We start from the raw sequence: 23,986 nt of genomic DNA on the forward strand, positions 1-23,986 counted from the left end.
TCTTTCAAACCAAGAGATATTCCTGGTGACATTTGGACAAACATGCTTTTCCCTTTTCACAAGACACAACATGCTCATAAAAAATAGATGTGCTGAAAAAGCACCATTGTCTTAAGCACTCCCATGCCTGCTTTTTTTCATGTCTCCTTTGGTTTTCCTTTCAGGTTCTGACTGATTCTGAAGCTGAGGTCACAGGTGCTTGTGCTTTGTAGCTTGGTATGCACTAAAAGGCACGTTTACAGCATCAATTCTTCTATCTGAGTGAATGAAATCTTAATTCTGTGATATCCACGTGGCACTGAAACGGCAAAAGGGATCTCTGCTATCTGTGCTGCAGGAGGCAGCACAACTTTTCTGCCATTCACATCCTCTGAAGGTAAATGCAAAATACAGAAAGGCAATGCAAAATGAAAAACATGCACTGCAAAATGCAAAAATGCAGTGCAAAGTACAGCGAGGACTGACTTCAACAGGGCTAAGCACTACTCAAGTCAACTGGAGACATTTAAGCACATTTCTGTGTAAGACATGGATGGGCATTTGGCTCTTTGCTGGGACATCTGGAGCAGAAGGATGATGTTGTGGCCTTCTGTTTTACAGGGTTAGTCAGCAGTTAGGGACTAGCTTTCTGCTTATTAGATGTGCTGACCACATAATGATAAAAAAATAATTTGTTTAAAATTATCATAACCTTTTCAAAGTAAAATCAAAACCTTAGTGTAGTGGTTTTAAGCAATATTTTGTGGGCCTTGTCCTGCAAAAAAAATAAAAAAGGTAATTATCTTTAATAAAAACATACATTCTACTTGAACATGCCAGATTTCTGTTTTTTAAAAAAATGAAGAAAGCTTCATATTTCTTTTCCTCTTTGTTCGTGCCATCCATGAATCCTTGTTAGGAGGTTGCAGGGAGGTGGGGGTCAGTCTATTCCTCCAGAGAGAACAACACGACAGGTGTAAATGACCCCAAGTTGTGTCAGGGCAGGTTGAGATTGGACATTAGGAAAAAGTTCTCCAAAAGGGTTGTCAAGCATTGGATGGGCTGTCCAGGGAGATAAGTGGTGGAGTCACCATTTCTGGAGGGGTTTAAAAGATGTGTGGATGTGGCAGTGCTGGGGACATGGTTTAGTGAACTTGGAAATGCTGGGATAATATTTGGACTTGATGATCTTAGATCTTCCAGCCTAAATGTTTTTATGATTCTGTGGTTCCTTCCTACACTAAACAGGAATAAGGCAATTTGGGAGCTTATTCCAGACATTTGAATAGAAGAAAGTAGAGAAACCTTTTGCTTTTAAAAAGCTTATGAAATTTTAGGCATTAACAAATGGGAGGTGAAGAGAAAGCACACTGTGAACAGCTGTAAGAATTGCCTTAACTGCAAGTCTTTACAGAAAGGATAACTCAAATCTTCAATTTCATCATAAATTATTCTATTTCCACCTGCCTCTTTCTTGCTACATTACTAAATACTGGAAGATTATCAAATTCATACTTAAATTCTTTGCTGGAGGCTTCTTGCCCTGCCTGTTTCAGTCTTTTATTTTGATCATCACAACTGAGCTGGTCAAACATTTTTAAAATTATTATTTTTCATCTGTAAAGAAACAACTTTTGCAAATGGGTCTTTATGTTCTTCACCCAAAGTCACTCCAGCTGAAAAATTAAGACTTTTGAAATTGTTTTAATGAAGATATAAGGAAACTTCAGAGGATATTTTCCAACACACACACACAAATTGTATTTTCTAGCTGTCTAATTTTGATATCTTATTCTCATAAATTCAATAAAGAAAAATGCTGGAGCAGCTATTGCTCATCAGAAGACTTCCAAGTATTTCATGTTTATTAGGTAACCTATCTCCCTAATGCATCAGGGAGGCTGATTTTATTATAAGGGCTTGGAGAAGCTGTGACAGTGATTTGCCCAAGGTCATGCAGAAAGTCAGTGACAGGCATGGGAACAAATTGAATCCAAGCAAGAAAATCAAATCAGATGCAAGATTTGGTTTTAAAGGAATTGTTGTTTACCAGTAAGCCAAAACCAAATCAAAACAAAATACTTGAGGAACTTTACATATTATACAAATGAACCACATCAATGTTTGGGGTTTTTTGCCTTCTTCACAGTGAAGGAAACAAGATGGAATAAGCTATATTTGGATAATACTGAACTAGCAGTATTTGCAAGGAATCCATCTATTTCTGTCAGGAAAAGAAGGAAAAGTGCTAGAAGTAAATGTCAGTGTTGAAATTTAATGAAATTTTAAAATATGCTACCTTGGTAAGTCTTTGACAAGAGTGTATTATTTTTCTCTCTTGCTGTAAGTTTCACATTGTATTTTTGTTTATTCAAAAATCTAAATTTTATGCAGGAGGAAAAAAAGCAAGACTATCAGATTTGAGGAATAAACTATCTAAATGGCTGCTCTTAAGACTTTTATGAGCTTTCACAGTATGAAACAAGCTATAATCTGCGCTTTGAGAACATTTTGGTGACAGCCAACACATAAGGCAAAATTCACATGCATTCATTAGCAGGCTGGAACCGAAGCTGAGTTCACAGAGAGTCAAATAATCTGCAGAAAATACAGTCTGAGCAGGTCTGTGCCTCAGGGAGGGGAACATAAAGACAGGGACCCTTGATTTTATGGAATAATATTTCGGCTTTAGAACAACAACCGAAATCAGAACAGGCAAGGACACATCAGATGGTGCCAGTTTGCTGGATGCACCCCTGATCTTTTCAGACCTCTCTTCTCCGGAAGGATCAGCTCCTCCTCATCCCAAGGGATTTGTGTCATCAGCTCCTCCTCATCCCAAGGGATTTGTGTCATCAGCTCCTCCTCATCCCAAGGGATTTGTGTCATCAGCTCCTCCTCATCCCAAGGGATTCGTGTTGTTGCTTCTGCTGCTGCCCACCCGTCCTGCCCCACCTCGGGCTGTGCCCGGTGTGCCCCCAGCGCACACACACCGCCCCCGGGCTGGTTGCCAACCTGCTGCAGGGCTCTCTGGATGTCGATGCCCTGTCCCCAGGGCACGGCGGGGTTGGCGAGGCAGTCGCCGGCGTTGCCGCGGCGGGAGATGTCGATGCGCTGCCGCCGAAGGTTCTGGAAGGCCTCGGCCATCACCCGCACCCCGTCGTAGGTGAGCGCCGACGTGTACTGGGAACAGAGATGGCACTCAGGGTAACCTTCCAGGTGGCTTGCTCTGTTGTTGTTTTATTTTTACCTTTTTTTCCCCCTTTTACATGTTCTCTGTATTCTTAGCACGTGTATTTGTAGTTCTGCAGCCAATTTTCCAGGCTAATTTTCCTGGTAATTTTCCATAGCCTTTCCCCAGGCAAAAAACCAAAATGAATTCCAGAGCTCTAAGCCCCAAGAAGTACAAAGGCCCTGTGCTATCTTGGTTCTTCCTGGAAACCAAGGTTGAGAAAAACTCTTCAAGATACACTTTATGGACAGAGCCCAGCTAATGCCAAGGGAAGGACAAAACAAAAATAAAACAAAACTTGAGCTGAGAAGAAATTACATCACCACTTGTCCTCCTAATTGGTGCTGTTTATCCATTATGTTAATTCCCTAAAACCTATAAAAATGTACTCATCCCTGTGGGGATAGGCTTCTGTGGACATCTTTCCATAACTACCCCTGAAAACCGTCAAATAAAAATCCACTCTTATATTACCTCCTTACTAAAAGTATCTTGAGTTTCATTTCCAGGTTAAGAAAAAGGCAACACTCTGTCCTCACCTCCTGTCTATGAAGTTCAACAGCATCTTGCTCCCTGTAATCTCCACTGCTCTGTTGACTCCTAAAAGTTGGTTTTGACTTTCACAGCTGGGAAGTGAAGGAGAAGCTCCTGATTTCACTCCTTGAAGAAGACTCAGCCCTAAAAGTCCTTCCCCTGTTACCCAAGCATTTGTGTTTAATCAGAATCATTGACCTGAACTTTTGAGGACCACATTATACTGTGTAAATGTGAGCTACATGAAATCAAGAAAGAAGGGATTTTTTCTTGTCACAGATGGTGACCAGAAAATTCCCTCTCAATTGGCAAAAATTCTACAAAGCATGAGTTTATTCAAGCAGAAACTTGTACTGAAAGCAGTGTAAAACTCTTGGCAAGAACCATTAGTATTATCTCTTTTTTCTGTGATCATCTACTGATTTAGTTGTTTTCAACTTTCTTAAACTAATCCCAAAGCTAACATTTCTATGGCAGAGTGTTTGTCACAAATGTATTCATTTTCAAATATTAAACAGAAAAAAACAACCTCTCCCTCCACTCACTCCTCAACAGCTTCAGGGCCTTCAGTGTCAGGAATTAAAATACTTTTTCTCTCTGTTGTATGCACTGATTTGAAATTCTCAAAAAGAACATCTGGAAAGACTTTATTATCACTGGATGTCTTGTAAACAAGTCAAAGGTTAAGGACTTAAAGAGGCTTTTTGGTTTTTATATACTGAACATTATGAGATCTTTAACTCTTAGCTTGGAGGCGGTGAAAACTGGGAGAGCGAGTGAATACATTAAATTTTGTATTTCTTAGGAGGCAGTAACTGCAGCCTAGTAAAATTCAGATAATGTTAAGGCAAATGGAACAGATAATGTTCATAATTATACTGAGAGTTTCTCAAGTGAGAATAAAGAGCCATATGTGATCACGAAGAGGTGAGCATAACTTGAACTGAGCCAGATGGAACAAAATGAAATGTGGTTTTTTATACCACTTGCCTTTGGCCTCTTCCAGTCCACACGTGGATGCTCTCTGGCATCATTGTTCCTCCACTGTTGCATGATCCTGGCAGGAACAGTATCTGTGTAATTCACCAACTGGAAGCCAGTGACATTGGCTCCACTCTCTCTGAATTTGGTCAGGTCAATGTCCATGAATCCCTGGTACAGGAGAGAAACAGGAGAAGCTCATCAGAGGAAGACACATCTGGATGGGAAAGAGGAATCCTGCCTAGGTATGAATATGGCAGACAGCTCAGGAAAAATATTTTCCCTCTGGGAGGAAATGTCCAACTCAGGAGAGGCACCAATTCCCCAGCTGTGGTGTGAATTTGCTTTTCTCATGGTTCTGAGCTGGCCATATCCTGCAGTTACCACCCAGGGAGACAAATAATCATGTTAGCAACAGCTCACTTGCAAGAAAGCTAGCAGAGTAATGGAAAAATGTATCCTGAATAATGGATGAAATGAACAAAATTTCTAAAATATATTAAAAAGTATTTGTCAACCAGCTCTAAATTTTATACAGAATTGTTCACCCAGCCCTAATTTTCATGGACTCAGTAACCACTGGATAGTCCACTTCTTTTCAAATCACAGTTTATAGGGAAAAACAAATTCTGAACAATGAACTTCCAGCCGATCAGGAAGGAACTGGTTGGTCAGTTTCTTATTAGAAAAGCCAGTTTATAGAATTTGCACATTTGGGAGAAAAGAAGGTGCTTTTCTAGACTTTAGATTACTAAAGAAATATATTTCTTTCATTTCCTTATTGTTCTTGTCCACTTCTGGCTCTCTGCATGTGATGAACACGTGTACAAATACACATGTGCATTGATCAGGGTGGCACTGCAGAATTAGTCACCTCCTTGAGTCAGAGGTGAAAAATTAATTAGAAACACACTGCAGTATGGAGGGAGGGGTGATTTCTTGGTGTCCCAGCTTTGATTGCAGCTCTGCAGCCCTGCTGCTGTGCAGAACTGCTTGAAGGGCTCCTTGCAGAGGTGCTGGGACAGGGGCTGTGCCCTCCTACTGTGCTGAGCTCTGCTGCTTTTTTCTTTAGGAACACAAGCACAAGAAATGTACTCAATTATTTGCACTGGCACCATCAGCAGCCTCAGTGCATGGGGGGAGATGAATGGGAGGACTGTCACAATGCCATCACCCGAGCAGCAGAAGGGCTGGCTGGAGCTCTGCCTTCCCCCTGCCCTGCTGCTGAGTGCTCTCTGCAGGCTCCTCCTCAGCCTGCCCCTGGGTTTCTCTCCCTTGCTTGTTCCCAGACTCACCACCATGGTGTGAGCTAAAAAAGCCTAGTTACATCATTTCCAGGAAAACACCAGTCGGGTTCCCAAAATGATGCTCTCTGTTCACAGGTTGAGGGAGATAATTAGCTGATCAGCTTCCAAAGTCAGGATTGAGCCATTAGATGGGAACTGTTTTGGGAACAAACCTTGCCAGGAAAAGACTAAATTGCCCTCTCACATAAGTGTCAGACTAAGGGAGTCATAAGTGACTCAAAAATGACTTTAAAGACTTTCACATTTTTTCTTCCAGCATTTTGTAGGCAATTTGGCATCCACTTACAAGGCTGAGGATTGGATACTGGAGTACAGATGCTCTAAATAGATGGCTTGTTTTGCTTCAAAGTACAGTGATTTAGGTTAAAAGAAAAAAAGCGGTATTTTGTGCGTGCATACCCCTCAGAATGCTGGTTAAACCCACATCAATCTTGTTTGTAATTGCTGGCGTAGGGGTTTCAGAAAGCCAAAGCTGTGATTAATGAATAGGAAATGCAGCAGGATAATTGTCCCTGACATCTTAATGCATTTCAGGCCAAGTGGGTTTTGACACGCAGAGCTCCTAAGGTTCAGTAAGAGGGACCTCACAGGTTGCCAACTGGTTATTCATGGCTAGGACCAAATTACACTGACATTTTGCTCCTGGGAGCTACTCAGGGGAAAAAGATCTGTCAAAAGAAACTATCGCAGAGCAACTTGAAGTTTGTGCAAGCAGCTCCTCTTTGGAAGACCTACAAAGGCATGAAGAAAAGTCCAAGTTCACTGCAGAGTATGAGTAAGATGACTGGTGTGTTAAACCCCCTCAGAATGCAGATTTAAATAGGAAAAAAAAAAAAAAAAAAGTTGTGACAGCAGGGATGAGACAGCAGTGGTTGAAACCACTGTATTTCACTGTTTTCCCCAAACAAAACCATTCTAAAACTGAAGCAAATATTCAACAATATTCATTGGGATTCACTGCATAAAATTTTTTAATAGTCTGAATAAATAACAGAATTATTTCTTCCCGAAGATCGTACTAATTTTTCCCCACTGACTTTTGACATAATTCAGGTTCTTTAAAAAGTGTGGAGACAGAAGATTTTCCAATCATTTAAGGCAGTTGGGACCATAGAGGACATCATTAACCTTGAAGACATCTTTGCATTTTGGCTGCTATCAACGGCTGAAATAATTGTTTTCACCTGTTATCCCTCCTCCACATACTCCAGCACAAGGATATGATAGGAATGCTCCTAATTATAAAGGAATTTTAATCACCACACTGAGATCTGCTCAGAGCAGGTGTGGGGAACATGAGAGCCAATGGACATGGAAATCCAGAGGTTAAATATTTTAGAAAATAATTCCCAGAGCAGGTGAGTTCTTGCTAGCAAGCATATAAACAAAAAGCCATCAAGAGTTATGCAGACTGGTTTTTGAAAATGCTTCTATTGACAAAGTGGCAGCAGGAATTCAACATGCTTATCTGTCCTTCTGGAATATCAGTCAGTGCTTGTACGAAACAGGAGAACAAGAGAATTACAATATTTGCAACTAAAGAAATCATCAATCATCTGTCACTTTGTACTAACTATAGACACATACTGCAAAAAAGAAAAAAAAAGATATTTTATTTAGTTTTCAACTGCCTGTATATGGGAAACAGAAAATAAACTCTTAAAACTTGGCTAAGAAAAGACTGTAACCCATGACTAAGGGGCAGCAGCTGTGCTTTTGCAGTAATATGTTTAACATCAACCACTTTGGGAAAGAACTAGCCCAGAAATGCTTCCCTCTGTCATCCAACCCAGCACAGCAAGAAGTGAACAGTGCTGGAAGGATGCACTCCATGCTGCCCCATGGAGTGATCAAATGGTTTTGAAACTGTTTCTAAGATTTGCCAGGGAATACTGGAAAAAAACCCACTTTGCAGCCATGTCTGGAGTAAGTTCAGGGAAATGAGCTGAGCCCCTGGAATGTGGCTGTGTGTGACTTTCTTCAAGCTCTTGACACCTGAAGCATTTGGGATGTGCCCCTTGGGCATGCAGGGATCAACCTTCTCCTCCCTGCCCAGCACTGAAATCCCTCAGGGAGGAAGAGGAGGAATATGGGAACTCAGACTGCAGCCCCCTGGAAATGCAGGCACCCAGAGGCAGCCCAGAGCAGCAGGGCAGTGCCCAGGGTGGAGGTGCCCAGGGGGGACACGGCTCCTGCAGGCACAGCTGTCCCTGGGGACACCAAACCATCCATCAGCAGGATCAGCTGTCCCTTGGACTCAAACTCACTTCACAAAAGCACCTCAAAAGCAGACCAGAGGATGTGCCTTCCTGCCTTGCACATGCTGGAAGCCACCTGGCTCTCTCCAAATGCCATGGAATGAGCAGGCTGACAATAAACCACACAAATCTGGTCCCTTCACGCTGATGGGCTGAGGCAGCTCCCTCCTCCAGCCTGCTCTGACTCACAGCATCTGCAGCACTCTGCTCCAGCAGCAGCCAGGCTGGCTTCAAAGGAGGGAACTTGCTCTTTAGCCCATACCATGGGCTCCTCTCTGCATTAATGGACCTCACAGAGCAATTATGTGCAGGGTGTTGCTGTGAGGAAATAATGTGGGCAGCTATTACAGACCTTTGTGGCTTCAAATAGAAAACAGTGCTGAGATGGGGTTTATGCTCCCTGTGCTTTCCTTGGTGCATCTGCTCTTTGTGCTGTTCTTAAACTGAAAGCACTTTTCAGCCAAAGGTTGTTTTACTGTCCCATTTGCTGCCTTGGTTGCTGGGAGAGGCATCAGCAAGTCACACATTTATATTCCTCTCCACTGCTTGTGGGCTCAATCATCAAAGGAAATGCATAATGCAGGAAGACTGATGACTTGAAATGGGCCTCATGAATCCATCTTGATTAAGTGGTCCACAAAGGATCTGCCTTGAAAAGAAAGTCCCTCCAGAAATGAACCAGCTTCTAATTTATACCCTGGACACTGTGAGGAGCCAGAACACTGAGTGGGCAGCTGTCAGTGTAGGGAAAACCTCATCCCTTTGTCCACGGCCCTTCTCAAATCTGGAGCTTCACTGACTTCCCTGCATCTCTCCTTTCACCCTCATGTTTCACTGCCCCACTGTCCTAAACCTCTGCCTCTTGGTGGCACAACTGCTTGTGGGACACCATCCCAGCCCATGGCAATGCTCCCACACCTCCAGATTCTCTTTGTCTTTCACTGAGCTCACATTAATTGCTGGCCCTTTCCCTGCCTCTTGTGATGCCTTTGAAGCTGCAGAAGCACAGGCTGAGCTCTGGGCAGGCTCAGCAGCTCAAAAACCACTCCACAGCCCAGCTGAAAACCTCCCTGCCTGTGCTCCAAGCCTCCTCCTTTCCTGGGATAAAGAACATTAGAGAGTCTCCTTGAAGACAGACACATTCCTAAGAAACAGTCCTGTTTTCTCTCCTCCTGCTGCATCTTCTGAACTCTCCACATCTCCCTCTGAGACTGGCAAACTCAGCTTTGAATGAGGAGAGGGGAAAACCACCCCTTTCTCTTGAATTGCCTGGAGAAGGCTTGTTGGCTGAAGCCCACAGAGCCCCCCGATCCCAGGGAGGAGTATTAGGTTTTTTAAGTCTTTTTCTCTCTGGAATGAAGAGACTTGAGTCTGCTTTATCTTTTCTTTAATAGGTTGCACACTGAAATACTCCTTTTCAAGCCAAAAGCATTTAAGCAATTCACCCTGAGCTTGGGTGGGTGCCACAGAAACCTGTGGCAGCATTGGGAAACTGGCCCAGCTCTATTTAAATGCATGACTTGCAATGCCAGACTACTTCCTTGTAGATTTTATGATTATAAGAAACTTTGCAAAGCAAAATTTTTGCTTCTGAATGGCTGTAGATCAGCTGAGTGAATACAAAGTGGCTCCTGTCATTCCAAGGTACACCAGTGACTTACTGCAGGGAGCAAGAAATGGAGTGTTTCCAGACAGAGCATCTCTAATACCCCAAATTATCTTCAAGCTTAACTTCTCCAGTGAAGCAGCATTCCTCACTCCCATCACTTTGTATTAATAAGGAGGGTATGTCAAAAAAGAACCCATCTGCTCCAGTCTCCTTCCTTCTGTGCCTTCCAATGGGAGAGGACTTCTCCTCTGCAGAGTTATTCATGTGTCAAATCCCATTGGGGCAGCAAAACCTGTGAGTCCTCCCTGGGACTTAGGAGTGAGTGAAAAAAGGAAAAAGAAAGACAGGAGAAGGGGGCACTATCAGACAGCTTCCCAGCCCTGCAGCTTGATGAGTGTTTTGTCCTGTCTGTAGTTCCAACACAAGCCAACTGAGGTGAGAATCAAGACTTTAAGCACAAGGAGTTGGAGATGAACAGCAACTTTTTATTGGTGCAGCCCTGCAGATTTTTTATTTTTTGTATTATTTGCCCAATCTTGCAGCAGCAGCACATCATGGATACAAATGACCGTACACATCTTGTCAGAAGGCTCAGTCCAGACAGGGGAAGGGATGTTCTAGGTGGATGTTTGTGCATTAGAGAGCTTTCAGGGCATAAACTGATTTAAAGATTTGGGAAATGTGCTGTGTAGTGGCAGATGCCATGAATTCAATCAAAGATATGATTAAGAGATGACCCGATCCCAGTTTACAAGGACCAAAACATCAGTAATGGAATATTTTGTCTAGCAAACAGAAGCATAAATCTGGTCGAGAAAGCTGAAGCTAAGCATGTTCTGACTAGAAAAGAGGACAAATGAAGTCACCATGAGGCAGATTCTATGGATTTACACATCACCACTTGCAGCTGAGCTGGGATAATGGATTAGGAGACTGCAAATGGCTGAGAAAACCTGTTAGTTTAACACCATTTTGCTGAAGTTTAAGCAAACACATTTTTCCTTCCAATAGCTGTAATATAATCTGTCAGTTACTCACCTGATGCTCTGATTTTTTTAAGCCACAGTCAGTCACTCATGTTTTTGAGCCCTCATTAACTACTGCAAAAATCCTCCCAAGGTTGCTGTTCATATAATCCTGTGTGGGCAAGTTTTGTGTCAAACCAGATAATTTTCTTATACATGAGACACTCGAGTTCAAGCAAAATTTAATTCAGGGCACTGCTGTGTCTCTTACTATCAGTAATTCAGGTGAAATAATGTTATATGGGGTTCTTCTGCTTGATAATTTTTGAGTCAGGACAGAAAAGGTGTTTGGAAGTAAAATGCAGAATTTTCACTGATAGATTATATTGTCTTTCTCTGCGTAGAAAATGAGTTTGCCTCATGAGCCTACTTGCACAAAACCTCTCAGGAAGCAAAAAGGTCTAACAGGCATAATTTCAGAACCCTAAAAGTGACTTAGGACACCTTTCTCAAATAGAAGAATATAAATTTTGCATCCCGAGATCTTGCCAGGATGAGAAGGAGATGCAGATCCTTCTGGAAACTCCACAAAACTGAGTTGCAAATCAGGGAGTGATTCACACCTGAGCATTGCTGCCCTTGTTTGTGCCACCACCACCAGCAGCACTTCAGGGGGCAGGAGACTCAAATAAACAGGGCAACTTTCAAGCTGATGGGAGACAGAACTACAACATTTTAGCTCCAGGCAAGCAGGGCATGGAGCCATGGCCACGCTGCCAGTGGCACAGGTCACACTGAGCTGGGGCAGTGCCACGGGTGTCACTGTGCTGGGGCAGGTACAGACCTTTCTTGGGCACCACAACCCTCCCCACACAGCCACAGCACGTGCTGCAGGTGTGCCTGTCCTGCCCTGCTTTAGGGGAGCTGCTCTCTGCCTGTGGATGGCAAATTTGGGATGGCAAATCCTCTTCCCTCTCTGCACCCAGTGTTGGTCTCACATTGCTGAGTCTCAGCCCTGCTGGTGCAGAAGTTCTTCCTCCTGTTTTTCTGGTGCAAAAAAAAAAATCAAAGCTGCCCATCCAACCCAGAGGGGAACTGGATAAACCCAGCACATCTTGTCTGACTCCTGCAGGAGCCGCTCTGCTGGCAAAGCTGCTGTGCTGGGGAAATGACGATGCAGAATGATTTTTGCTTTTTTTCTTTTATATGCTCTCTATTTTTTACACACGTATTTGTAGCTCTGTGGCCCATTGTATCTGTGGCTAGTTTTCCCAGTACTTTTCCCTAAGCAGAAAGACAAAACACATTCCAAGACCCCAATCCCATCTTGGTTCTTTCTGGGAAGCAAGGCTGAAAAACAGCTCTTCAAGACATATTTTCATAAACAAATTTTAGTTTCCATCTGAGGGGGGAGGATTTAGAGAGGGTTGAATTGGGGAAAATTGCATCAACTCCTGTGCTCCTAATTGGTGATTTTTGTCATTTATGCTAATTTGCTAAACTTATAAGACTGCATTTACCCCATGGGGTGGTGGGCATTTTGTGAACATTTTTCCATATCTTCCTCTGGAGGCCTCTGATAAAACCCAACCTTTATATTACCTCCTATACTACTATTTTCTCAAAAGTGTGTGCTGTTTGATTTCTAGGCTCCTTAAGGCATCACTGGTCAGCCCCACCAGCACCACAACTGCCAGCAAAGGGAAACTGTCCACGGCCTCAGTGCTGACACAGGCTGATGTAGAATGGCACAGGAAAAAGTGCTTACCTTCTGTAATCAGCACTGTTTTTATTTTTACTTTTCCCTGCTAACCCTGCCATCAGCAATCTCGTACACTTATCTATTCATCTTCAAAAAAAAGGAGCCCTTGCTAAAAGAACAACTCAGACTAATGCACCAGGAAAGAAAAAAAGAGGCTAAAACACTGGATGTGCCAGCTGTCTTTCATACTTTTCCTTTAAAGACAGGTCACATGAATGTCCCTTATTTAATGACAAAGATTTTTCTCTGCCCAAGCTGATGCTGCCCCACTCCTGACAGTAGTCAGCTCACATCCATGGCGCAGGAAAAAAAGATACACAAAGCCAAGGTTATGGGCAAAAAGCCTGAACATCAAAAGAAAGGAATCCCAGAAGTTTCTAAGCTTGTTCCTCTGATAGTATTGACTATATTTTTTTCCCTCTTTGTGGTTGCTAGAACTGATGATCTCAAAGGCTGAGAACAAAGCTTAGAAAAATGAGACTCACAGAAACAAACACTTTTAAAAGTTGCCAAATCTCTTTGAGTTCCAGAGGGGAAAAGAGAGAGAGAGATATGACTGCAAGCTGCCAGTGCACCTGACAAATACTCAGGTTAGCTCTGGGAAAAGCTCATTGGGGTAACTCTGATGGGTACTGGTTAAAGACCAGGATTTCATCAATTTGCAAAAGCCATGAAGAGTGCCCAATTTGGCTCCAGGAGAGGGAGGGATGCTCACAGGAGCCCTTCCCCTGGCAGGGATGTTGCAGTCAGACCTTCATGGGATGGGCAGGGCTGGGGAGACAAGAGAAGTTGAGTCTTTAGCAGGTGTAGCACGTTCAGAGAAGGATGTTTGCCCATGGCCTAGGGTGCAGAATGGTTTCATTTTGTTTGTGAACACAGAAATATTATTGTCTCACCTTGGCAACAGCAATTTCACTGAAAAAGAAAGCTGTTCCTGCTAGGAAATACCAGCTTTCACTTGCTGCTGTCAAATTCTGCTCAGCACTTCACTACAGCTCACCCAGAGCAACTGCTGGGCAAACACACAGCAAGGTTAATGCAAGGCAGTGACTGCTCATGGATTGGCTGTGGCCAGACAGGGAATTCTTCCATTCCAAAATGTGCCTATGGATGACTTTTTTAGACCTTATTCAGCCAGTGCATTGCCTTGCAAATTCATTTTCCATTCCTGATGCAACACCAGTTTGAAGCTGCTGCAACTGGGTAGTGGTGTGCTGCTGCTTGGATTTTTTGGCTCTGTGTAGCTCTGAACAAGCACATAGCTAAAAAAGAGAATTTAAGTGGGGTTATCCAGAAATGTTTCCCAATATTTGCTTTCAATGTGTAATTTCCATAACTGCGTCCCCATTTTTCCACGCCCAAGTAGGTCAGGCAAAAGGCAGGTGTTGAAAATCCCTCTCCTTGCTCCAGCTAGTGCAGGAAACTTGATGGCTATGAATGAGCTGAGGATTCCCTTGATCAGGGAGAGAGTCCCAACTCAGACTGGCCCAGCCAGCACAGGGCATGAAAAATAACTCATTTGGAAACCCAACACTTCCAGGTTTTGGCTCTTAATTCATTCTCTGAGGAGCCAGTGCTGCAGGAGGAGGCACTTCCCCGAGGCAGGGCTGCTCTCCAGGCACGCGGGCGCGCACGAGGCTACGGCAGCGTGTGGGCAACGCACGCCCTGTCATCCTGGGACACGTCTGCAGGGGAAAGTGAGGGGTGTTCCAGGTCTACCACTATGAGTGTGAGTCAGGGGGAATAAATTACAGCACGCTACACCCTCTGAAGGCTCTAATCCAGCCATGCGGTGTCCTCAGAAGAGGGTAAAACCTGCTGTGATCTCTCGGATCAGAGCGTTTGCACCAGGGTTTAACCCTGGCAGATGCCAGCTTCTGCCAATCTCTTATAAAATCCCTGGCCATCCCCACTGAGGGAGGCTTGCTGTCCTTCCTTGCTGCCCTGTGGTCTAGAAACATGGGATCTTGGGGCCTTTTTGCCATTCTCCTTGCTAACCCATCATCCAGTAGCTCTCATGTGGGTGTAGCACAGTACAGGAACTGATTTGGCTTCTGGTGTCTGAACCTGCCCACATTATTCTGCCCTGGAAAAGACCTTCTTAACCTTGAGGGGTGCCAGGATTTTTTTAAAATAGTTTTCCCTTGTTGTCTGATTATCCTTACTCTTTTTTCTTTTTTTAAATATTCCCCTCTCTGATTTTTGGCTTTTGTGTGATGCTGGGTTTTAAGGAGCAGGAAAGACCAAAGGTAGAATTCCTTTCACTCTGCTCCTTCTCCCCAGAATCCAAGCTGCTAGGAAAGGACACCAGAGAATTCTGGTGGTCCTGTCAGACACTGTGGCACCCAAAGCCCCCTCCATGAGCTGCAGTGGAGGCAGAATGTCCCTGCAGAGGACCTGGAGAAATAAAAAGCCTTTTGCTCCAAGTTAATTATTTATAAACCCTGTTGGCTGAGTATGCAACCTCTCCCAGCCAGCTCTGTCCTCTCAGCATTTGTGCAAAGGCTGAGAAAACACATTAAAGATGGGACAGTGCACTTTCCTCTGGGTGAAGGTGAGGGAGAGTGGTATCCTTAGAAATGTCCTTCAAATCTCCTACACCTGAGTGTTGGTTCAGTTCACCTCATGCTTTTCATGCATTTATCCTTATGAAACTGTGCAGAGGGAAGAGGTGATATTGTCATTCAACCTTCTGTGTGGGTGTACTTAAAATTGCACAGACATGCTCACTCCAGTGACTCCAGCTCACTTTCCTGCTTAACTTTAATGAAGGGACTTTCATAAACATCCAGGACCTGGGATATGGCAAATGATAATTTTTTTTTAAATTAGCAACTGAAGTTATTGGCTGCTCTGTAGCTTTGCATGTCTCCCCCTGCACAAGGTAACATTTTAATCTCTGTAATTACACGGTAGGCAGCCAGCACAGGGTGCAGGGTCAGTACAGGGCACTGCAGGGTAATGATGTGGCCATTTTTGCCTGGTAAATTACAGAGTTATCTTGGGACTGAGGAAAGGAGAAGGGCATCAACTGCTTGACTAATTGCTAGTTTAAAGTTTAATTACCCCAGGGCTGACGTGCTGCCTCCCAGATGCAGCTCTGTGCTGAAAGAACAGGTCCAGAGCCTGCACATGGCTCACCCCACAGGGACAGAGGAGTCCCAGAGTGCCAGCAGCAGCCCCAGAGTGCCAGCAGCAGCCCAGCCTCTGCTGTGCATCCTCCTGGATGGATGGACACATCTGGGGAGGAGAGGGTAGGAGCTCTGCTGTGGAAACCCCCCATTTCTCTCTCTTACCTCTCCCCTTATCTCCCTAGACAAAAAAATTTTCCATCCTTCTGTGAGAATTGCTCCAGAAAGATGGTCCTGCCACTGCCCAAAGCTGCTCTCTCCTCAGGCAGCACCTCCCTGCATCAAAGGGAGAATCCTTTCCTTAAAGAAATCTTTGCTTTCAATTCTCTCCCTGGAGCCATGACAGTCAGATTTCATTTAGCACCAAGAGGGGAGTGATAAAATGACTTTGGTCTGCATCTGTCATCCAGCCAAGGTCAAACCACTCCAAAAGCCCAGCACACTTGGAGATACCCTGCAGATAATCTTGCTGGCTCAAGAGAGAAAACTCCACAAGAAGAGCACAGCAGAAGACTTTGGTATTTTTTTTAATCTAGAAGGTGGATGAGAAAAATAGTGTACAGCTCAGTAATTATAAATATAGTGCTTAACAAAACTGTGAGATAGAAAAAAACCCCACCAATTAGGGTAACTCACCATGTTTGCCAGAATGTAGTGGTACCCATTCCCATTTTTTTCAAGCGAGATGATCTGCAAGATTAAAACAAAAATAATTACCAGAGATCAACTAGGGAAGAAGAATGTCAGTTATCTGCCCTTTCTCACTCTTATTTTTCCTTGCTGAGACTATTCAGCTGTGAGCAGGAAGACATAGCAAAAGAAAAGTTCCCAATCTTATTAGGGGATGGCCAGAGCTTTCACACATGATACCTGAGCAGCAAATCTGAAATTAGACAGGACAAGATCACCAAGAACATTGTACAGGCAGGGAGAGAAAACAACCAAACCAACCTGCTTCCTACAGGCTTGGGGAGAAAAAAAAAAGCCTTAACAAGATTTGTATTTTAGATACCAAAGGAACAAACAGGAGTTTGAATCCATGTGTCCTGTGAATGCAACTGAAACTTTAGGCAAAACTGGAGAGCAATCCTGCACATCCTCCAAGCTCCAGCCCCTGCTGCAAACACCTGCCTGGGAGAGATGGTTGGAAGTTTAGGTTATGGGTAAGTTTTTGTGCACCGCTGTAGTTTCAAACTACATCTCCAGAATGAAGCTGTTTGGGCGAGCCACAGAGGATTCCCCTGCATGTTCATTGAGATAATTTATAGATTCATATGTATGGTGGCCCAATACCTGTGCATTGCCACTTGCTCCTTTGCCTCTGACATAGCAGAGTCAGATTTTTATTTTCTTTTATCAACACAATTGTTTACCAATCTGTAACAACTGTTTTTTTTCTATGTTAGCTGGAAAAGTTTCCCTTTCTTTTTCCTTTTCTACCTGTTGCAGATTTGCCTGTGACTTGGGGGAGCAGAGGCACTGATCAGAATGCTTGTGTATTTTTTCCCCTTTGATTTAAAAACAGTACATAAACAATAGACCTAAAAGTCTCTATTACTCTTGCTGACTCCATTTTTTTCATTGAAATTCCACTCTATTGATTTCCAGCAGCACTGATAAATCCTTACTAGTTTACTAGAGTCAGATACCATCTGCATTTGAGCCACTCTACAAACAGAAAGAAGAAAGTGGGAAAAAAAGGCTCAGATGCCCTCAAAGCCTGTACAAACACAAGATTTGCCAGTTTCTGAGAGAACTCTGCTGTTTCCATTAGGTTTCTTGGCTGGCAACACTACCTCTTACTTCTATTGTCATATGAATTGATTCTGAATTGCTGCCTGCATTGCCAACAGGCACAGGCAAAATCTGCACAAACTGCAGTGAGGACAGAGAGATCCTCACAGCCAGAATGATCCTAAAACCACTGCTGTGTCATATTCAACCAGAAATCAGTCTACTCAGGACTTGTCTCTGGTACCAGGCTGGCAGCAGGTACTTGAGAAGTGTCAGATGAGGGCAGAGACTGATCCTCCCCATGGGACAGCACTCCCAGATTATCATGAGCAGTCATTTAGGGATTTCCAAATGGATAATAAATGAGCTGACACTTGCTCCATGCAACTGGTTCATCTGCCTTAGCCCTTCTCTGATGAAGTGCTCTTGTATGCATAATAAAACTCATTTGGTTCTCAGCGTTAACGTGGGGGTGGCAATTAACTCCAATGAAAGCTTCATTTAGAAGCAGTTCCTTACACAGCTAATGCCAGCTCCACCAGCTTCCCTGCACAGGATCCCTCAGTGAGGCTTCTGCTGAGGTGCCTGGAGCTCTCAGAAAAATCCTCTGTCTACCTAAAGCTATGAAGATATACATCTCATTATGGGTGGTTTTCTGAGTATCTTCCACTGCCTGATCTAAGAAGCAAAACCAGACCAAACTTGTCCCTTTCCATCCATCAGCTGAGACTGACCTTTGCAGTAAGTCCCAGACCTTGTAGGAGGAAGGAGAATCTCTGGTGCACTGGGATGTCTAAGAATTATGATCCAATTCCCCTTTTCTCCAGTGTCAACAATAGCTGGCACTGGCTCCTTCAGCCCCAGCTCTCCTTTGTTATTTTATGAGGTGTCAGAGCCGATGAACCGGAGAGCGCTGCCATCCAGCTCTCCCTGAGCTGTTAATCTTACAGCCCATCCACCTGAATTATGAAGCTCGTTTCCTGTGTTTTACACAGTTATTTGTGATCTTAATTTATTTTAAAATGCTTGCTCAGTCCTAATGTGTCCGGACAGCAGTAGCAAGCTGAGGTTATAATAGCATTTATCACTCCTCCTGACTGTGGTGAGAGGCTGTGCTGGGCTGCATGCTGATTGCTCACTTGGGCCACCTAGGTTTCATTACCCACTTCTTAATGGGTGAGTTTGACATCTATTAGAGAGAAATCCTCTCAGAGTGAAACACTGGCAGAGGAGAAATTCCAGTTACTCATTTTAATGAGAGACAAGGAAGAAACAATAGAGGGCTTTGATGGAACACAACCCACCGAGTACTTATCCCATTAAGGCTACACAGCACAACCCCAAGGCAACCTGCCCTGATCCAAGGCCTGGCTCACAAATGACAGGTACCTCGGCAAAGACAAATCAAACCCTTGAGACACGGCACAGAGAAATCTCCCAGAGAGAAGCCAGGTCATTTTTTACACTGGCTCCTCCACAGCTGAGGGCTGCCTTGCTGGAGTCACTGCTGTTATTTGTGTTTTGTGTATGGAGGGAAAATGAAAAGCAGCAGCATGGGTGCGAGAGGCACAGGTGCTGGATAGTCATCCCCAGCTCTCCTGCTCACCTTGGAGCACAAATCACAAATCCACTGCCACTGAGAGACAGAGACAGGCTTGTCAGGGAAGAAGACAAATGCATTGAAATGTCCCCAAGAGGCTGAGGCAGCTTTTGGAATACCTCAGACAGTCAGAGGGACAGGGCAAACAGCACAGTGACATTCCCACAGAGGCTGCTGGTTTGGTGAGCTGAGAGACCAGCCAGCAGCCCAAGTCAGAGCCCAAGTTACAGTCCCAGCTGAATTTCACAAAATAATGAGCTGAATACTATCTTTGAATCCCTCCAGTCATCTGTATACTATGAAAAACCTGGCATCACTTTCTCACACTGGGACAACTACCTCTGCTCTCAGAAATCCTGGTGGAATTGGAACAAGAATGTTAAAAAGGATGAAAATGGACTACACGCATCTGAAAAAGTTGTTCACAGCCCCATCCTTCACTGGAGTGTTACCTCCCAGGCACAGATGTCTGCTGGAATTGCTCTGTAATTTTTGTAGTAAAACACAGCTTTGTACCTCTTCTCCCTGGGAAGTGATATTTTTTATAGCATTGCAAAACAAATAATCACAGTATCTGGATTTTTAGTGCCCTTACAAATAGCTTTTCCTATATCTAGGTTTAACTTGCTCCAGTTATGTGAAGAACTTTGAAAGAAAGCCTTATTTTCCTGCTCATATCAAGAAGATTAGGTAATACTTTACTACACAACTTAACATTCTTTTAGACAAACGAGGCTTAAAAGCCTGACACTAGTAATCCTAAAAATTTGATATACTCTAAAGGAAAGTCAAATTCACTGCCTAGGTCTTGTCCAAAATGTTGTTCAACTGCAGTAGTTCCATAGCCAGAGAGAAGATTTTACCCTCTGGAATAATCTGTTTTCTGTTTCATGAATGTGACTTTTTCTTTGAGGTTACAACCTGCTCTCTTTGTTATTCCACATAACAGAGGAGCACCCAGAGACATCCAGCAAGGATGGATTGTGCTCATCACTGAGCTGTGCATCTGGTGAAAGTCAGTCCCTGTCCCCGACAGGGAGCAGCTGAAGTGTGAGATGGAGATGATAGGTACCTTAGATGGGGAGACCTGTGAAGCACGAGGTAAGAGTGAGCTGATTGTGATGAGTAAAGCAGTGGAAATTGCCCTTTCCAAACCCTTCCAGTGGTGGAAGGGTTGTAGGTGTGAGAGGGAAAGGTCTTGTGGCTGGAGTTGAAGTGTGGACTCAACCCGCCCCTGGCTTGTATTTCTCTCCTCTCCACTGAAATCCATATTCAGGACAGATGTTCCATAATTCTTCTGTCCTGCTGGCACAGGTGTGAGAATCTGGTGCAGCACATGGAGGCTGTAGGAGCAGGAATCTGGCAGTGCCAATCCACACCTCCACCTTAACTCAAAACCTGGAGAAAGACCCTGCAGAATCAGGAGGTGCCACATCTTGTGCACACTGCTTGGAGGAATTAGCACAAAGCAAACTCACTGGGGAGCAAGGGGGTGTAAGGGCTCAGCAAAGGAGTCAGACAAGGAGGGAGCATGGAGCAGTGGAGCTCACACAGCATGAATTCATGAGAGCTTGTACTGTTCCTGCAGCTTTACTGTTTCCCCAGTAACACAACAGAGAAATGCCTGTGAGCCCAGGGAGAAACAACCCTTCCCTGCATGCAGGACCCCTCCCCTAAGGCCCACACCAGCACAACCTTGTTAAGGATGATGTGCAGCCTCTCAGACTCGCAGTCCACCACCACCAGCCTTTCCTTCTTCTTCTCCAGCTCCTGGAAGAGCAGCCGGTAGCCCTCCTCTGTTGTGGTCAGGATGTTGACAGCTGTCACCTGCCAGTTCTTCTCAGCTGCAGTGTCCAGCACTTTCTGCAGGACTGACAGCCCTAGGGTGGGAAGAGAAGGGGGAGAGCCAGGTTTCAGTTGTGCAATGGCATCTTTCCATCCTCCTGGCAGCCTGTGTAGCTGCCTCAAGCCAGGCTGGAGACAGAGTCATGAGAGTGCAGCAGAACTGCAGAGAGCAGCTAATAGTCTAGATCTGACCCAAACCCATCTGGGCGAGAATTAATGACTCCTGCTTTTTCTGGACTAGCACAGATGATTCCAGGTCTGATTTTCCTTTGTAATTTTCAGATAAGTCTCGTTGATCAGGCCCTGCTGTGGGATTCAGATAAGAACTCTAATCCCCGTCTTCCTGTTCCCCAAATAACTTGATTTCTCTCAGACATGGTTTCCTTTTCATCTTTGATCTGCTTAGGCTGTGTGCTCGTAGGGTTAGGGACACCCTCATCAATCACAGCACACTGTCACACTCAGCACGCTTCTCTCTCAGCAGCATCTCATCAGGAGACCATTACTTTTAGAATTATGTTGCTTAAATTACATGCACAGCTTTCTAGAGGAGATGCACGTAGCAATTCTCTGGAATCATGCTGGACAACCTGAAAAAACCCTGTGCTTTTGGAATATTCTGTGTGCCCATGCCTCATGACAATAGAAAGCAGGTGGGATGCTTTCTTACCTTCTTCTTGTCTCTAAAGCCCATCCTGTCCCTTCAGGGGATAATTAAAACTTCCAGGACAGAGATGTGAATCACCTTACCTCTGCCCTATCCTCCACAAATCTGCTTTGCTTGCAGCCTCCAAGCCTGGAGCTTTAAAGGCATTTGAGAGCTGGGAAAACTGAATCATGGAGCAATGAGCTCTCTAGCCCTGTTTGTGGTTTAGAAAGTTAGGTAACATCTTCCATTACCCCACACAGGTTTTTGTTCTTTTACCTAGAGAACTGACATGCACCAACGTGGGGAATTAGGAGTTTTCCAAGCTATCTGCCAGAAACACAAACCTCACACCTGGCTGCAGGCTTATGAGAGATCTGAGCAAGTGTCCATTCTTATTTCTAAACTCAGGACTCAGTGCCCTTGAGTTTGACAGCCCAGTTCAATATGGGACCTATTGAATAGAAACAATTTCCCCATTTTGAATTCCAAACCATTTGCACATTGAGTATTTCCCTTGGGCTTGGATCTGACCCCATGAACACACACACACACTGGGCCAGGCTGATGCTTCTTTTAGATAAATGCTCGCCTTCATCAGAAAGGGAAATTTAGAAGAAAAACAAACAGGGCAGCCATGGGCTGACCCAGACCCACAACTTTGGGAGGTAAAGACTCCTTGTAGACCACTGGTAACCCCTCCCAGAGAGCTGCGACTTACCCCGGTCAGCGTCGTAAATGTACACAAACTTCTGCCAGCTGTAGTGCTCGATGACACTGATGAGGGCATCCTGCAGCTCGGGGCGCAGCTGGAGCACGAACTGGTTGGAGGTTTCCACGGGGAAGCTCGGGGTTATGAAGCAGACGTGGAGGGCCCCGCAGAAAGACGTGAGCATGTTGACGGTCCTCCTCTCGTAAAACCCAAAGATGGCATAGACGCCCTTGGAGAACTGTGAGCAGACTGCAGGAGCAGAGGGGAAGGTGGTGAGGGCAGAAAATCAAGGAGATTTCTCAGCAATGCCAGCAAAATGAACCTTTTCCCTGAGATAAACTGCAAGGCCTCTTTGGACTGGATAATTTTCCCCCAGGTGGGTGGGTGGGTGAAGGCAACCTGTGAAGAACTGGGCTTTTGGCCATGGAGTGCCCTGCCCTTCATCTCCACAGACCTGCTTACTTTTGATAGGAAGAAATTACTCAAAAGAATGAAATCATTGTCCCCAGGGCTCTGCTGAAAATTTTGCTGCTTCTGGAGCAAAATGAGTTACCTGAACATGGGAACCCCTTGGCAGAAAGAGGCTGCTGGAGCCTTGGATGCATTCAGGGAGCAGAAGGAAAGCCTTTGCACATTAGTACAGCCCTTTGTGACCAACAGCTCCAGAGGGAAACCATGGTTTTGACCTCAGCAGCTGAGGAAACCATGCTGAGAGGGCATCTCAGCAAAGGTTCACCAAGGTAAAACACATCCACAGCACAGCTCCAGGGGGATCTGTCCTGGGGCATGAGCTGCTGGCTCTGAGTCAGAGCCTCTGACACTGGGAGTGTGTTGGTACTAGGGAACACAACTTTTTGGCAATTTCTGGTCTCCTCACAAAGCCATGGAGACAGGGCTGTGAGCCCAGGGAGGTATGAGCAGTGTCCTGGGAGGTCTCCACCAGGAGGGCTTGCTGGGTTCCATGGCAGGTGTCTGTCTGTCCTGTCAGCCCCTGTGCTGTGCAGGGAGGGCTCCATGGGGCTGGAGCACTTAATGAGATCGTGGGAGCTGCTGGGAAAATGCCTGAGGATGTCAGCGAGACAGAGAGAGTTCACACTTTGGGTTGCAAAACTTAGCCCCTGAGACAGTCAGACTCATTCAATATCACCCCTGTTTATGGCACATCCCAAGTTACCATCAATAAATCTCCAGGCTGGAGGTGGTGGCAGTGACAGCACTTTTCCTGTGTCAGAACTCTTGGCATCAGTGTTTCCTCCTCTTGTCACTCTGACTCTGAAGACCTTTGGCTGCGACATTGATACTGGCTCGACACTTCACACATCACTCGCCCGCTCTCCCAGCGAGTGCAGGCTGAGGAGTTGGATGTGACATTCTGGGGTCCCCTGGCAAGTGCTCTGCACTGCTCGGGAATCCCCTGACCTGATTTCTGCTGCTACTGCCAGTACCCAACCTTCTGCATGTGTGCCTGGAGACAGCCTCCTAAAAATGAACTTCTTGCACCTTTAGCTGGGCCCCATGTGAGCTCTGTCCCTCCAGCAGGGACACAAAGTCAACTCTGGCTGGCTCAGAGCCATCCTGGAAAAGATTGTCTTGTTCCTTACTTTGCTACTGCCAGCACCAAACATTCAGAAGGAAGAGCAAGGAATCCTGCTTCCCACTGTGCAAAGCAAGTCCCTGCTCCTGTCTCACCC

The 23,986-nt window shown here is 44.9% G+C and overlaps 1 protein-coding gene across 3 annotated transcripts in view; it reads right to left on the minus strand.

The window, feature by feature from the left end:
- GRIA1 (glutamate ionotropic receptor AMPA type subunit 1) overlaps nt 1-23,986 on the minus strand; it is a 119,542-nt gene that overhangs the window by 40,597 nt on the left and 54,959 nt on the right. For all 3 annotated transcript variants that reach the window (XR_010347206.1, XM_064387902.1, XM_064387901.1), the window contains exons 3-7: nt 22,305-22,544; nt 20,788-20,972; nt 16,395-16,448; nt 4,736-4,897; nt 2,995-3,162 (exon numbers count right to left, since the gene is read on the minus strand). Coding sequence is in view for 2 of the 3 variants with exons in the window: in XM_064387902.1 (XP_064243972.1) it covers nt 2,995-3,162; nt 4,736-4,897; nt 16,395-16,448; nt 20,788-20,972; nt 22,305-22,544 (809 nt within the window). In the remaining variant the exon portion in view is untranslated. The remainder of the gene's footprint in view (nt 1-2,994; nt 3,163-4,735; nt 4,898-16,394; nt 16,449-20,787; nt 20,973-22,304; nt 22,545-23,986) is intronic.

The sequence above is a fragment of the Passer domesticus genome, chromosome 13 (assembly GCF_036417665.1).
Source record: "Passer domesticus isolate bPasDom1 chromosome 13, bPasDom1.hap1, whole genome shotgun sequence".
Taxonomy (NCBI): Eukaryota; Metazoa; Chordata; class Aves; order Passeriformes; family Passeridae; genus Passer; species Passer domesticus.